This window comes from Crinia signifera, chromosome 11 (genome assembly GCF_055691185.1).
Source record: "Crinia signifera chromosome 11, ASM5569118v1, whole genome shotgun sequence".
Classification (NCBI taxonomy): Eukaryota; Metazoa; Chordata; class Amphibia; order Anura; family Myobatrachidae; genus Crinia; species Crinia signifera.
In genome coordinates this window covers 120,789,772-120,806,487 of record NC_139227.1, presented here as the reverse complement: position 1 = coordinate 120,806,487, position 16,716 = coordinate 120,789,772, and the positions used below count along the sequence as shown (strand labels likewise).

Genomic DNA, 16,716 nt, shown 5'->3' with positions numbered 1-16,716 from the left:
TGGTCACTGAGCGACCATATAGCTGACGATGGAAGCTAGAATCGCTTAGTGTGTAGCATTATTAGTGGTGCCCCCACAGATCCTGGCACCCTAGGCAGCTGCCTAATGGTAGAGCCAGCCCTGCTCTTTGCAATATTTATCTCACCATAAAAATGATGTGACCACTGTACCATCATCTCCCTTATTTGTGTGTGTGTGTAGTTACACTTGCCTTAATAAATAGACATTTTCCTATCTGGAAAAATAGTGAAACCTAAAGCGAGTTAGTTTACAATTTATCTAATTTTATTACATTTTGATTACTTGCTGTTAAAGTGTTAATAATGTGTACAAAATTAATATACTACTTCATCATTGGGCATTGTGTGAATATTATATATGTATATTATACACACAATGTCCAGTGATAAAGTAATATGTTGCTCAGAGCCTGGGCCCTGCCACCGAACCCAATTACTACCTTACAAATGGCAATACAGGCTTTTGCGCATGCACTAGTCATATAACTAGTTTTCACCATCGAATACTTTTGATGCGATGGTTGATTACCATCGCATCGAAAGTTTCAATGGTGGAAGCACTGCCATCATTTGATGGTTGGCTTCCGATGTCCATCCCTACTTTAGGGTCATCTACCACAGACCAAGCCCCAATTTGGGAGAGAAGACTTGCAATTTGGTAATTGTGCAGGTCTGAGTACGCACCCCCCCCCCCCCCCCCTGCCCGTTTTGATAATGAAAGGCCAGTCTAGGTATAGCTCCTTTCCATACATATTGACTAAAGGCTGAATGGGATTTATTTAGCCAAGAGGTAGGGAGAAGAAGGGGAATGGTTCTAAATAAATATAGGATCTTAGGCAATACCATCATCTTCAAGGCCGCAATTCTGCCAAGCCATGATATGTGCAACATCATCCAATCAGTGGACATCAGCGAGATCTTGTGGAGAACAAGGACATTGTTTGCTTGAATCAATTTGTCTATTGTGGGGGTAATGTGAATTCCCAGATACTTAAGGCTACCAGCTTGCCAGGAATATTGGAATTTAGCTTGTAGAGATTGAAGGAGGTCAGGGGGGAAGTTAATGGGCAGTGCTTCGGTTTTGTAGCCGTTTAATTTATAATAAGACACTGCAGAGTATTCGTCTAGGATCTTATGTATATTGGGTAGGGAACTCTCCGGATTAATGAGGGAAAGAAGAACATCGTCAGCAAATAAGCATATTTTATATGACACGCCCAATATTCTCAGACCCATTACAACTTCCGATGATCGTATAGTCTCGGCCAATGGTTCAATGGCCAGTGCAAAAACTAAGGGGGACAAGGGGCAGCCCTGGTGAGTTCCATTGGAGATCAAAAAGGAGGAGGAAAGCAGACCACTCACAAACACTCCGGCTGATGGAGAATAATATAGGGCTGATATGGATGTCAGTGCGCGGCCCGTTATCCCAAACTTGCGTAGGACTGCATATAAATAGCCCCAGTGGAGTCGATCAAAGGCCTCCTCTGCGACCAAGGACAGCAGCAATAACGGTTCACCCGACCCAGAGAAGGCCTCGACCAGGTTAATCATTCTCCTAGTATTGTCAGGTGCTTGTCTACCCTGTACAAATCCAAATTGGTCTTGATTTATGAGAGTGGGAAGTAGAGGATTAAGTCTGTTAGATATCAGTTTGGCGTATATTTTAACGTCAGAGTTAAGCAATGAAATGGGACGGTAGTTGGTTATAATAGTGGGATTCCTCCCTGGTTTGGGTAAAGCAACTATCCAAGCTTCTAACATTTCTTTTGGCAAACTTCCTAAGGTAGATGCTTCATTAAATATTTGAGCCAAAATTGGGGAAAGGACTTCTTTAAAACAGGAAGAAGGGACATTTTTAATGGTTAGATGATCTTTTTTATTATTATTATAATGAATGGACTTTTCAGTTTAGCCGCACATTCCTCTGTCTTTTCTTCGCTGAACGGCTTGAGGATTAGAGGTCTTTCTTACAGTGACATATTGATCAGACAGATGTCCCCAACTACCCGTGATAGGTCCAGGGTAAGGTATCAGTGGATTGTGTTATGGCTATGAGATCAATGTCGGTTTCCCGGATAATTTGGCATCTGACCTTGAAGCAAACGTCTCGCATTTCTCTACTGTGCCAATTTCTAATACACTAAATGACTCGAGGGTATTTACTGCTGTGCTTTTGCTTTCTTGCACAGTTCCAATTAAACAGTAACCAGTTTCCATGATTATTTTTAACATACTTACAGTTTCGTTCTTGATCTGAACAGTATGCCGCTACATTGTCTGGCTTGCTTTTATTTTCCCTTTTTTTTTTTCTATTTGTATAAGGCTTGTATAAATTTACCATTTACAGGAATTACAAAAATAAATTGAGTGTCTAAATTTAGAATGATTAGAATTGGAGTAATATTGTTTTACACGGACTACTTCTTTCGGGTGTTGTATAAAATGACCGACAGTCAGGATTCCGACAGTCATTTCTCCGACGTCGGAATCCCGACTGCACAGCGGGGGGAAGCGCAATGAAGCCCCTTGCGGGCACGGTGGCGAGCTGAGCTCGTCATCTTTTTTATTCTCCCTCTATGGGGGAGCAGTTGGGATTCCGACGTCGGAGTAATGACTGTCGGAACCCCGGTTGTCGGGGAGCCGTCCGGCTGAATACACCTGTTTGAAATCCCTACAAGAGTGCCGCTGTTTGTTTCCTTTCGCTTCTACCGTCTACAACTTATATATATATATATATATATATCTCAACAAATGGATTCAGAGTGCTTAGCGCATATATTCAAGTAATATTTAATAAAAATGCCCTCAGGGCGTAACAGTGGGCATACAGGTTTTTACAGCACAGTTGAGTGAATCAAAAAAGATAAAAACGATCCTCTTAACAAATACACATAATAGTACATCAGACAATTTGGTTATTCTAACGCGTTTTGTCATGGTGTTGACTTCATCAGGGGCAAAGGGTACATCAATTTGTTGAGATGACCACACAATCTTATTGGTAGGAATGGGATTCCTCAAAAGTGGGTATTGGTCCGATGTAAATTAATAAATTAATAAACGATTAATAAGCTCTGGACTTTAATCATATGAATTCTGCATCTCACTATATCTCTTATATATTTAGCCTCATCTGTCAATCTGTGACTGTGTGTATAATGGTGGGCGGAGTCAGACAGTGAACTCCGCCCCCCGGCCCAGCGTTATACACACAGCCCTCAGATGATACACAGATGTGGCCTGCCCTGCTGCATTCTCCCCAGCCCTACACACGTTATGGGTCACCCGCCCCACCACAGACCTGCTATTTACAGCGGAATTAATGTCCGAACCTCCAGTGACGTCACCACTGGAAGCGTGCTATTGCGGCCAAAAGGGGCATGCCTTCAGCTACCACACCCCCCAGACCCTGCCACCAATGGCCGGGAGAGGAGCCGCTCTCCCTGTAGCCTGGGGCTGCCTCTATTCCTCCCCACCGCACACAGCCATCCGCCCACCTTGCAGCCCCCCCCCCCCAAGCTTACGGTACACAGCTGGAGCCGGCCTGCGTACGGCGCTGCAATGCTATATCTAACCCTACACCTCCCTCCCTTTCCCCCTCTGCTGCCTAAACCGAATTTTACTCCCCTCCCACAGCCTAAACGTTAATCCTTCCCTCCCAGAGTCTAATCCCTGACCCTCCCTCCCTCAGCGTCAAGCCTAACCCTCCCTCAGCGTCTACCCTGCCCATATAGCGTTTACATGTTAAGGGAGCAGAGCCCCTTACGACGGTGTGAAGAGCGCCCTAGTAGTGGAACATTCATCCCATTAAATTGTTTTGTTTAATATATGTCAAAATATTCATAGTTTCCAGTAAACCAGTGATTTCAACCTTTTTACCTTGCGGCACACTAAATAAGATTTTAAAATTGCCAAGGCACACCATGAGATCCCCACAGGACAAAACACATAGGCTCCCACAGGGGAAAAAAAACATATTGGCCCCCATATAAAAACAATCACACTGGTCCCCACAGGTAACAGAAATAAAATACATTGGCCCTTTATGAAAAGAAGAGACTGGTAAATAACAGTTGAACTGGTGGTGGCTGTAATCTGGGCATCTCTAGATCTGAGGGCACACTTGAGAACAGCTCAAGGCACACTAGTGTGACACGGCACAGGGGTTGAAAAACACTGCAGTAAACATTAAAGCCCCATACACACTAGGTGATATTGTTCACAATATCGCTCAGAAACGACACTCCATGTCCATGATATGCACTCCCGCGTGTCTCTTGTCTGAACATTCCCAAATGACGGTCCTAATACACCACATATTATATACCTGCAGCATGACCATCGCTCCCTGACATCGGCAAGTGTGTTTGCCAATATCGGCATCTATGGGAATCTGTTAAGTGTGTATGGAGCTTAAGAGACTTAATACATCATACATTAGGTACCTATAGATTCAAGTATCGACAATAATAAATTTCCAAATGATTGACAGCAGGTTGAATGAAAATGACATAGTAAAAGTGAATTCACTTACCACATATTGCCAACGTATGCTCAGACCCGCAAGCAATCTGTGGAGCAATCGGAACAAAATACACATCAATGTAAGCACTGTGACTGAGCACAAGTATTATCAGCCAACAATGCGGAACATACAGTAATGTGACTGGGTAATCCTCCTGTGTGCAGGACACACACTATAATATTCCCTGTGCTGCTCTTCACATAAGTTACCTGGGTATATATATGGGAGATATACAATTATGCTGGCCTTTGTATGTTATGTAAGCAGCACATGTAACCATAAACTTATATGCCTCCCGCTTCGTACATATAAGAAATCACTCCTGATTGGCTAATAAAATAGTGAACTCTTGTTCATTTGGTGACTGGAGAAGCAGGTGATGATGATGTCACTGGCACTAGTGGGAGGGGACAGCGGTCAGGCCAACTGTCAGTTACTGCAATGGGTCTGTTACGTATGCTGGCCATACCGGTTCAGTTTCGCTATGTACTAAGCGCTCTTACTTGCTTGTGTCAACGTTTCCAAATGATTGAGAGCAGGTTGAACGATTTCCGGTGTCGACCCCTAATGACCGTTTCCCGAAATATAGCCCTCTCCCACCGTACAGTTACAGAAAAGAACCAAGGCTTATAAAAAAGGATGTTTTATTTATGACGGCATTTTCCTAATAAGATTAAAATAAAATCCTATGCGGGACGATAAATATCTGGCCCATGGGTTAAAAAGACTTTTTAGAGAAATAAATAAATAAAACGGTCGGAAAAACAATTTTGCTTCTATATTTGGAGCGCTCTGGATGCTTCCAGCCGGAGGGAAGCCTTGCAATAAATGAATGCATCTATAAACAAGCAGCTCCAACATCAATTATGGCAACAAATGTACCATTCATGTACAAACATGCAGCACATTAAGCACCTGATTCCAGAGCTAATACACAGTCAGATAAACATGATCTACATTTATACTGTATGTGCAACAGAGATTCTAATGGCCTAGGCTCAGTGTTCTGTATTATTAATAATTATATATATATATACACATAATCTACAGGGGTGGATTGGCCCACCAAGAAACTGGGCCAATTCCTGGTGGGCTGGCCCAAAACTCTTAAAAAGGGGGCCGGCTGCGATCCCCCCCCGGTTGGCCGGGCCGCAGCACTTTGCCAAAATCCAAAATGGCTGCTGGAGGCTGCTGCGCATGCGCGTACAGCACCTCCCAGGGCCTTTAAGGGGCACGGCACCATTAGCAGCAGCAGGTGAGCCGTCCCCAAAACGCCCCTCCGCATTACATACTGCCGCGCGCGCTTTACATACCGCCGCCATCCCCCCTGCGCGCGCATTACATACTGCCTACTGCCCCCACCCCCCTCCGCTCCCTGGAGGGAATGAAGACCCAATCCGCCCCTGATCATCTATATATACTGTATGTCTACTGTCCGATTGTGTTTTTCCGAAACACTTCCATCTGTCGTCAGCGAGTGAAACTACGTCTCTTTCTCTCTCTCACATGCACAAACACAGAGGCAATCACAAGATAGCAGATTAACTTTCAAAGCATTTGTTTTGCGCAAGCTTACTAGTATGTGTACATCAGGTTATTTAAAGAATGGTGGAGCGCTATGTATAAGAAAGTTGGATCAATTAGGTATTACAATTGTTAATAACATTTATTATTATTATTAACATTTTATTAATAATAAAATTAAAAGACAAATAATATGAAAATTGATCAATTCAAGTGTATTATACCATTTTAAGCTAATATTTGGACAGATAAGGTTGTATACTTAATGGGTGGAGTGCCGCTTGTTCCTGTTATGCTCTCTGTGTGTTGCAATTGCTCCGTTCCCTGGTGTGGATCCGTATTTGGTGGTGTTAATCTTGAATGAGTCCATAAACCTTGCAGAATTTTATATACCTCTGGGGGGTAACGCGGTCCTCAAATGCATAGACGTCCTCACGATGTTGCGATAATTTGTACAATAGGCGGGTGGTGGTATCCCAAGGTAGTAAAGGTAAACGGATAAGTTCCAGACCAGGACCCAGGGGGTGAGACAAATAGAGCGGATATGGTTCGGGGATTCCAATACAACCTCAAACGTCCAACACCTTTTAAAAAGAGCAGGTGCTTCCTGACATGTTTCGTTGGCCGCTGACACGCCTTTGATACAGTTTATCCGCCTGTTTCTATCGCAGCCGCCGAGTAGGTTTGATGAAGTACCAATGTTTCTTCATCATCAATGGTTTGGATTCCAATGTAATCTCGCTGTGACTGCCACTCATGAAAGCAGGGACAAGGTGAGCATGTGATGGTGGCCCGCCCAAGCCAAGGTTCAAGACCTACACATATAATAGACGCGGTTGGATTTCTTAAACAGTAGGTGCCCCAAGGAAATGATGGACTGGATATCCGCCTTGCAACTATGGGAACTAGAGAAGATTAGAACATCCGCCACAAATACCAGCCAAGCAAATATCTGAGTTAAGTGGAGACGCCTGAAGCAGAAGGACAGGCGCATGCCCCAGCAGTAATGTCACTCCAAGAACAGCCACTTCACCTAAGAGAATGTGAAGTAGGTGAGAGCCACTGGAACATAGGAGTGTCTATGTCACAGAAAACATAGAAACAACAGGAGCTGAAGTACAGTACAGTCATCCCCCGCAACCTCCATACCAGTCATTTTGCAGATAGTAGCGGTGAAGGGCTTAGGGGTCGTACAGCATCCACAGTGAGCGGTCATTCTCAGATAGGACAATTTGTTTTATGCTGACATTTTACTCTCACCCTTTGAGTGCCCACATCTCTGTGATGCGCAAAATATCCACTAAAAACGCAGGCATCGCTCACATTTGTTATATAAATTCAAATAAAAAATGTTGTGTAAAGAAAGATGATATTTCCTATATCAGGTAACAATACAGGTCATTATGGTGAATAAAAATGTTTGCCTGACAATTTTTTCCAACTATTTTCACAAATTCCCTTGGCACTCAAAGGGTTAAAGCAAAAAAAAAAATTATTGCTAAAAATGCATGTTAGCAGTACTAAAGACTCGTTGAATAATGTAATGGACACTAATTGGTTAGTTACAAATGTAGCTATACCAGAGGAGGACAAATGTAAATACAGTCCTTACCTGATAGACCCTGAGATGCATTTGGTACAGCTGCACACTGTATCCCGGTTCCTCTGCAAAGTCAAGAGAACTTGCAGGAGATAAATACTGTTGAGTAGGTATTTTAGCGAGAACTCCCCCTTTTTCCATTTTTAAGACTGATTAGTTAGCAAAATAGACTTGTGGTTCTTCCCCATTCGCTGCCAGGGCAACGCTGCTTGAACGTATTGTAAGGAGCAAACAATCTTGTGTTTCCAATCGTCTTTGAAACGACTGAAAGACTTTATTATTTCAGGATAAACTTGTTATTACACAAACAAATCGTTTATTGGGATACAGATTATCCACCCCCCCACACCTGACCCCCAGTTGTGATACCAAGTGAAGGTTCAAACCATTGATTGCTTTGAGTTCCTACCATTGTGCTTATGGTACCAATGTTGGTGACCCATCCACTGGCCATCCCTAATACATAGGATGGATGTGGGGAAAGATGTAAAGATGCATAGCGTCAAGTGAGGTGGACATAAGACATCAGGCCATCCTGTGCTAAGACAGTAAATTTGATAGCTTGCGAGGAGCAGGTAATGCAAGACGTTTTTTAAAGCTGCAATCATTTACACAGAAAAAACGTGTGCAAAGTCTACCACTTCCTGCGTCTTGCGATTTATCACATGCAACTCCCAGGCAGAAGGAGTCGGGTGCCGTACGAGGGGGCTCGCGGATAGCTGGGCAGAGGGAGCAGAGCTGCCCGGGGGATCGCGCCGTGTGAGGGGGGGTTGGCGGCTGTGCGGGTGGCATCTGGTTGACTTGCAAAGCTGAAAATTTCTCAGCCTTGTGAGTTAACCGAAATAACCTCCTTGGTCCAATTTATCGTCCCGATCCGTCGGAACCGGGTCAATTCGGACCAGATCTCACAAGTGTATGGGGGGGGGAGGCTTTATTCGGTGCTTCAAAAAATGAAAAGACGTGCTGTTGCCCATATCATATTCTTTATATATTTCTAGGATGCAATAGAGATATTTCTGGTTGCTGCTGACGATACCCATTTTACTTCCACAGGTACATAAGATTCATATGTCCCCACTTGCTAGTATGCTGATTTATCCAGCTAATAACATCAAGGATAATATGTCAATACGGCGAGGGGGCGACCTAAATGCATACATGAATACTAAATGCATACATTAATATAAGCCTTTAATCCACCAATGCATTCGCTCTCTTCCCGGTTTCCAAGTGCCGGAGTCTCCTCTTTGATATGAGCTTAATTTGATTGGGGTGGATTCGGACTGTCCTTATTAAGTGTCACTTTTCTGTGGTTTAAACATTTAATTACATACCAAGAAGGCCTATTGCAGAAGTTCAACTGGAAAGTTCTAAGTGTGGGGCATTATCATTACATATAAGGCCTTGTAGAACTCCTTCCGCCATATGGAGGTGATTATAAGCATAGGGAATGCACCACAAATGCCAAACGGAGCGTGGGCTTATGTGCATCCAACAAGGAACTCCCATCATCCTCCTATTGGCTGGTGCACACTGTAGCATCGTGCCGACAGTGCTACAATTTTGGTTTCCCATTCAATTTGGAACACAGGATCAAATACAATGTATCTATCGTACTTGATATAGAACTATATGTTACATCACCTAGTAGAGGACTTTGTCCACCCTCCCCACACGCACAAATGTATCAAATTTTCTAAACAACAGCTATTTATTTAAACTTTATTCAGTATCATTTTATTAATACATATAAATACTCATTACTAGATACCATTCACGATTGGAGGACTTCCTTCGGGCTGCTCCCACCCTATGGAATGCCCTTCCACGCACAATAAGACTCTCTACTAGCCTCCAAACTTTCAAGCGTTCCCTAAAAATTCATCTCTTCAGGCAAGCTTATATTCCGGAACCCCAACATCACCCCAAGTAGCATTTATATCTAACTGGAACCAGTCAGGACTGTCTTGCAATCAGGTGGGACTGCCATGCTATAGAATCCTATCCTCGTGTATCCCTCCTATTATTCCTATACATTGTAAGCTTGCGAGCAGGGCCCTCCTACCTCTATGTCGGTTTGTTACAACCCAGTTTGTTTTGTCACTGTTGTTTCCATTTGTAAAGCGCTACAGACTATGCTGCGCTATATAAGAAACTTCAAATAAATAAATATACTTTCTTTTAAACATGATACTGAATCTGGTTTAAATAGCTGACTATATAATCTGGTTTAATTAGCTGACTATAAATATATATATATATATTTTTTGTGAGATAGAGTAGACTTTCGTTTGCAATTACAGAATGTCTGCACTCTATAATTCCTTCCTGTTAGAAGAGGAAGAAGAGGATAAGTATATAGAGATACCGAGCGTGCTAAATGATAACCACCACCTTCATGGGAAATTTCAAAATTCAAAATGTATTTTAAAAAGTTAAAACAAGGCAACAAACATATCAGACATGAATTTCATAGGCTGATTCTTTCAAGATGGAATAAGCCCGACGCGTTTCATCATGAAACGACTTCATCAGGGGAATAGTTTCAGAACCATCGATTTAGAGGTTTAGAAATAGTTAAAGGGGTTTTTTTTGTCTTCACTTTAAATGGAATAGCGATAACATCCGACGGGATCAGCAGTCCAGATCTCATGCATCCAATGTCTGAGTACCTGGTACATATATGTAAATAAATAAAATGCTAACAACTACTCACCTCTGTGAGGTGAAGTACCACCACTGACCACTAGAGGCCACTCGACGGACCAAATGACTCCTTTGTGTGCTAAAAGATGTCATAGCAGAAAGTGAAAGCTATTTTTTGCAGGGACACTGATCTGTTTTAAACTGGATATGGAGAGAGGGAACTGTGAAAACAGATTGTAGGTAGGAGCAGATAGGGACTGGGGGAGGGGGTGGAGAGTTTGTGGGCTAGAAACTGTCACAGCGCAAAGTGAAAGTAAAAACGGTCACATCTCAAAGTGAAAGTACATTGACGGGCTGTTATTGAAATAATATGATCATTTAAAAAAAAAAATTATCGTTTCCAGGACATTTTGGAAAAAAATACCAGCAGGTTGTTCTAAAATGCTTCTCGCGATAAGCAGTGTGGGACGTCCGAATTGGATGGAAGATCCACTCATGTTTCCTATAGCCAGGGACTTATTTTTCCTTTGATAAGTACTAATTTATACTACAGTCACCTGCACTGTAATAATCACATCCCCATTCCTACTTTCCAGCAACGCTCAACCCCGCTGCTCTTGAAAGGCTTTGATCTTGACATTTATTAACAAGTGATATCAAAATTCATTGAGCCAACAAGCGGCTGATCTCCGGGGAGCTGCTGTGGTTTCCATTCTTCCTGAATAATCCTCTGCTGCTTCTCCCAGCTGTGACACTGGCTGCGATGTGATACCTCCGGCTAGCTGACATTCACAGAGGTTACGAGGAAAGCACATTACAGCCTGTGTAATGTAAAGCTGACCTCTTAGGAGGAATCTGTGGGCGGCCAAGCGAAACTATTCCCTTATAATGTCCACTTTTACTAACGCATTTTCCAGGCATGACATTACACACAGCCTAGAGAGACTGCATGCATGTATGTACACCCCATAATAGTACATGGACCAAGTACATGGACTGGAGGGATCTGTAGTTACGGCGCACAGGTCAGCCATTGTGCACGCTCAGAAAAGCCTCAGTCAGATGTGTTGGGCGTTCCATGCCTGTGATTGGGCGGTGGCTACCCAGACGCAAGGAGATGCCACAACTCAGGGCACGTTTATGGGAGAGTCGCAGAAATATCTATTATAAAATAAATCCACAATAGAACATTCCATATAAAATCATCATCAGTTATCATAAACCTATAAGAGGTAGATCTCAATATGTCTTCAATTATTTGTAGATTTCAGAGTCCTTTTAGTTAATAATAAGAAATGTCCCGTTTGATCAATCACCATACTTGGGAGATAAAAGGCTAAATCCTCCTCACCTTTTTTAGGTGAAGTGCCGACAGTGACCACTAGAGGCCACTTGACAGACCAAATAACTCTTTAAACAGAAAGTGAAAGCAAAATGAGTTTCAAACTTCCTGGGTATGGACAGAGTGAGGTGTCGAGACAGAGATTGGAGGTAGGCGCAGTGTGTAGCAACACTCTCCAGTTACCTATTTGTCCACTGCGGGAGATAGAGAATACAGACCCTCCAACTGTACCCAATTTGCCTGTACAGTACCGTTTTTTAACGTCTGTACCAGCATATAACAATTACAATAGGTCAGAGGCTTGTGCTAAACACACGCTCAGATGCTGCCCAGCTGAGCCCGGCGTGTGGCCTGCGCAGCGGGACTTGCTGTAGGTCACACCGCGCAGGGCGTTCCTCCGCTGCCGGAACGACCACTTATGGCAGGTACACGAGAACCTCAGGCGCCCGTTATAACACCTGCCGACTGCCTCCTCCTGGCGGCTGCACTGCAAGTAAATGTGGTGGACGGGGCATTCATCTTCTCAAATGTACAAAACCATGTGCACTGCAGGGGGGGGGGCAGATGTAACGGTTATGGGGCCAGATTCTCTAAGCTTCAAAATTGATAAAATGGAGAGTGATAAACAGCCAGCCAATCAGCTCCTGTCTCACAGAAAAGAAAACCAAGATTTGCAGCGCTGGTAGAATAAATAACTGATATGCTAGTTGCATTGACTTCACAATTTTATGGTAAAAATTATATTTTTTTTAAAAAGAGTATCACAATTTAATAGGCCACATGGCCACACATATAATACACGAACTAATAAAAATGCATTGGTGCAGAAAGCAGAACTCGGATGTGGCTTAGTACACTGTCCGTTCCTATAATGCCTGGAAATTTTGTGATGTGACCGCCTCTGTAGACAGAGTGGGTTATAGTTACCGTCCACCTTGCTTGATTGAGGGGAAGAATGGATCCTGATGGAATACGAATTTCCCTTTTAGCGTCCAAAGTCCCTTTAGAGTGGAGAGTCCTTATGCAAGGAGTGGGGCTTGCCACTTGGTGCTGGTAAAACAGGTAAAAGATTGTATCCGGTCCTTTCAGGCTGGTTCGGGCAGATGAGAATGGCAAATGTTTGCTGGAGCCAGTAGTCCGCTTCTGCTTCTGGGGTTGGTGTCCACCTCTCCAGCTCCTGTCTGACATTTTTCAAACACAGTCTGGCGGTTTATCACTCTCCATTTTATCACTTTTGAAGCTTAGAGTATCTGGCCCATGGTATGCATCATAGACAGTCATATGGTCGACCACTAATGGTCAACAGTGAAAAGGTCAACAGAGTCAAAAGGTCGGCATGGTTAAATGGCCAACGTGAAAAAGGTAGACATGGTCATAATGTCACATGGCTCGCTGCGCTCGCCATGCTTCGGGGCTCTATTTTATTCTCCCACCACGCCCTAGTGGATGCTAGGGCATGAAATACCGCCTGTCGGCACATGTGGAATTTGCCTTTGCGAGTGAATCAGAATAAGGGCCTAAGAGTAGAGCTTGGCTGTCAGAGGTCAGAACACACTTTAATGCTTCCAGTATCAGCGCATATTACTGGGCCCTCACAAGTTCTTAATGAGAATATACCTAAAGAAAAAACCCTGAATGAATTATATATAGGAACCGAGAGTGGAAACAAAGCATCTGGGGAAGCAAAGTCTCTATGTGCTCAGACAATTGATCTCAGAGTATTCCACAATATCCTGTAACAACATTCATCAGCCTATCACCGGTGTGGGAGCAGCGAGATGCTGTTACATATAAACATTCGTATAACCACTGTACAGTGCACTGCTGGCTGAGGATAATTACTGTAACATTACGGACAAACCAAAGTACAATCCCCACTGACTGTCACCCAGAACACCTATCAACAGGGCCAGCTCTACCATTAGGCAGCTGCCTAGGGCGCCAGGATCTGGGGGGGGGCTTTCTATGAGGAATGTGCAACTTCTAGGACCTCACCACCGCACCCCATAAGGAAAAACAACATTCGCACATGTAAGAATTCTCACACATGTCCAGCTGCAAAGATTGATCAGATTGTTAGATCTGACTGGTTGGAACAAAATCCTGGTAATGGATGACAGCAGGTGACAGTTGACCATTTGCTTTGAAATGCTGGAAAACTGCCACAAACTGTCACTCAGATATTACCAGGTTATTGTCCCAAGCAGCCCAATCTGACAATCGATCTGTAGATGTATGGCCAGCGTGCATGTCTGAATCAGACCCGTACTATGCAACATTTACACCGATTATTGTACAATGTCACATTAACGCCTTCCTGGCCATCCTGAGGGGGGCAACCCGCGCTACTGCCACAGATGCTACGCGGTTACGGTGTAGATGATAGACAATGTCTAGGTCGACAGTCACTAAGCCGACCACTAATGGTTGACAGTGACTAGGTCGACACAGACAAAATGGTCAACATACCTTAGGCTAACACTGCCAAAAGATTGACACATTGTCGACATAGCCAAGGTCAACAGTCAAAAGGTTGACATGAGCTTTTCATGACTTTTTGGTGTCTATGTAATTGTCCGTCGACATGGAAACCGTATATATGTACCGCGAATACGCAGCCAGAGCTATTATCGAACAACCAAGTTCATGCGCACGGGACGCAGTGCACATGCGCCAGCTGTCCGCCTGAAGGGCGGAGAGCTGCTCGCAGGGTGACCGACACCCTTTCGGGGGCATGCCACCGGTGCATCCCCCAGAAACCGCAGGCATTCCCCTGCTGTTGTGAGGGAGGGCAGCTGACGTCACCGGCGGCCTCCTTCTCCACGCGGCCTTCTCAAAATACAGAATGTCTCTATGACTGAGCTACTGTTCCCCTATTGGAATCTACATCACAGGCCAAAGGGGGGATTCAATTAGATGCAGTAATTTACTGCCGGCTAATTAAAGTAGTGGGACTATTCAATCAGAGCTGGTGGCAGCCGCCGTTACAGAGAATTTCTATCAGGTATTCTATGGGATAACGTGTGTTAGCGGGGTCAGGGTACTTGTGTATTATCTGGGCGCCCGAGTTAATGTAAATCGTATACGATATCGCATACGATTCATCGGCCGATTGTTGGCCGATTTTTGCCTGATTCGATCTGCGATGCGATTTTGCAGCCAATTTTTGGCAGATTTTAAGCCGATTTTTTTGCCATTTCCTGCCGATTTGCATGCTATTCCATCCTTGCACACCCCCAGGTACTATGCGATGGTATGCGATGCGATTTTCGGGAAAATGCCCCTGATTGTACAATTAAATATCGCATAGCATTGCATGCCAGCAAGTGGCATGCGATGCGATTCGCAATGTTAAATGCACCCCCATTGTCAACGCCAACCCGAAGCGTGGCGAGCACAGCGAGCCTGCGAGGGGCGGCGGTACGCGTCCTCCGACCTTTTCATATCCCCACTATCCACGTCGGCATGGAGTTGATATTAGATAGTGTGGCGAGCCACCGAGCCCGAAGCATGGCGAGCGTAGTGAGCCCCACGAGGGGACGCGGATTACTTTCCATGTATTCCGCATCCCCTCGCCATGCTTCAGGCTCGGTGGCTCGCTGCGCTCGCCACACTATCTAGAATCAACTCTACGTCGACGTGGATAGTGGGGGTATGAAAAGGTCAGAGGACGCGTACCGCCGCCCCTCGCGGGCTCGCTGCGCTCGCCACGCTTCGGGTTGGTGTTGATAGTGGGGGTGGCGTTGACAATGGGGGTGCATTTAATATTGTAAGCACCCATCAGGGTGCTTGTACAATTAAAAATCGAATCGCATCGCATGGCATGCATCGCATGCGGCTATATTGCATGCGATGCGATGCACTACGATGGAAATCAGGGGGTGTGCAATGATGGAACAGCATGCAAATTGGCCGGAAAATGCAAAAAATCGGCTGTAAATCGGCCGAAAAATCGCATCCAATTTTTGCATGCGATTTGCGGCCGATTTTGTGGGCGCCCTGATAATACACAAGTACCGGGGTCATTTATCTGGTGAGGAAAAAGGGACTCTAATTGAATAGCTAATCTTTCTACAGTAAAGTGCTGTATCTAATTGAATTCCTCAGATGGTTCTGACTACATGCATTTATAAAAAGGATAAAGCCATAATATACAAAAACATAAAATTAACTATTCATTTCTTAACTAACATACAGTAAATCCTCTATATTTGATGTAGATCTAGAATTTCATCAGCAGCCATCTGTGAATATATATATATATATATATATATATATATATATATATATATATATATATATATATATATATATATAGGAGTAGGCAAAGAAGCAGACAGCGGCACTATGGGAATTTTCAAAAACGTATATTAGTGCAAAAATAGCATACCAGGTCAACACACACCTTGCTATATATATATATATATATATATATATATATATATATATATATATATATATACCACATACAGTAGCTGTTGTGTGATCCTCTGTCTAACATCTCGCTGTTTTCCCCTGATCTTACCAAACCCCAAATATAAGGACAGTAATGGTTAGCATTACCGCCTCACAGCACTGAGGTCGTGGGTTCCATTCCCACCATGGCCCTAACTGTGCGGAGTTTGTATATTCTCCCCGTACTTGCGTGGGTTTCCTCCGGGTACTCCGGTTTCCTCTCAGAATACAAAAAAATTACTGGTAGATTAATTTGCTCCCAATAAAAAAAAATGGTACTTGTGTAGTTTCACGGCGCCACCGCGCGCACAGTGAAACCTTGAAACTTGGCAGTCTGCCAGACTCTGTTTTTACTGTGCGCGTGCCGCTCTAGCTGTTCTCAGCGCAGCGCGTGGCTGCTTTCCTTATGTAAGCTACGTTATCAGCATAGCGCTGGGCAGCAGTAGTGCACCCAGCACTGACAGGTCACTGTGGTACTTGTAGTTCCACAGTGAAATAGGCAGTCCTGCGCACCGCTGACAACCCGGCAATTTAGACTCCTGCGCACCGCTGACAACCCGGTAATTTAGACGCTAAAGCGTCTAAATCCAGAGACTCCCTG

The 16,716-nt window shown here is 44.1% G+C and overlaps 1 protein-coding gene across 8 annotated transcripts in view; it reads right to left on the bottom strand.

Annotated features, from left to right (window-relative positions):
• Positions 1-16,716, bottom strand: part of SERGEF (secretion regulating guanine nucleotide exchange factor) — a 461,739-nt gene that overhangs the window by 414,007 nt on the left and 31,016 nt on the right. For 5 of the 8 annotated variants that reach the window (XR_014465525.1, XM_083164592.1, XM_083164594.1 and 2 more), the window contains one exon: positions 4,558-4,594. The exons of the other annotated variants lie outside the window; for them this stretch is intronic. Coding sequence is in view for 4 of the 5 variants with exons in the window: in XM_083164592.1 (XP_083020718.1) it covers positions 4,558-4,594 (37 nt within the window). In the remaining variant the exon portion in view is untranslated. The remainder of the gene's footprint in view (positions 1-4,557; positions 4,595-16,716) is intronic. 8 annotated transcript variants of the gene reach the window in all.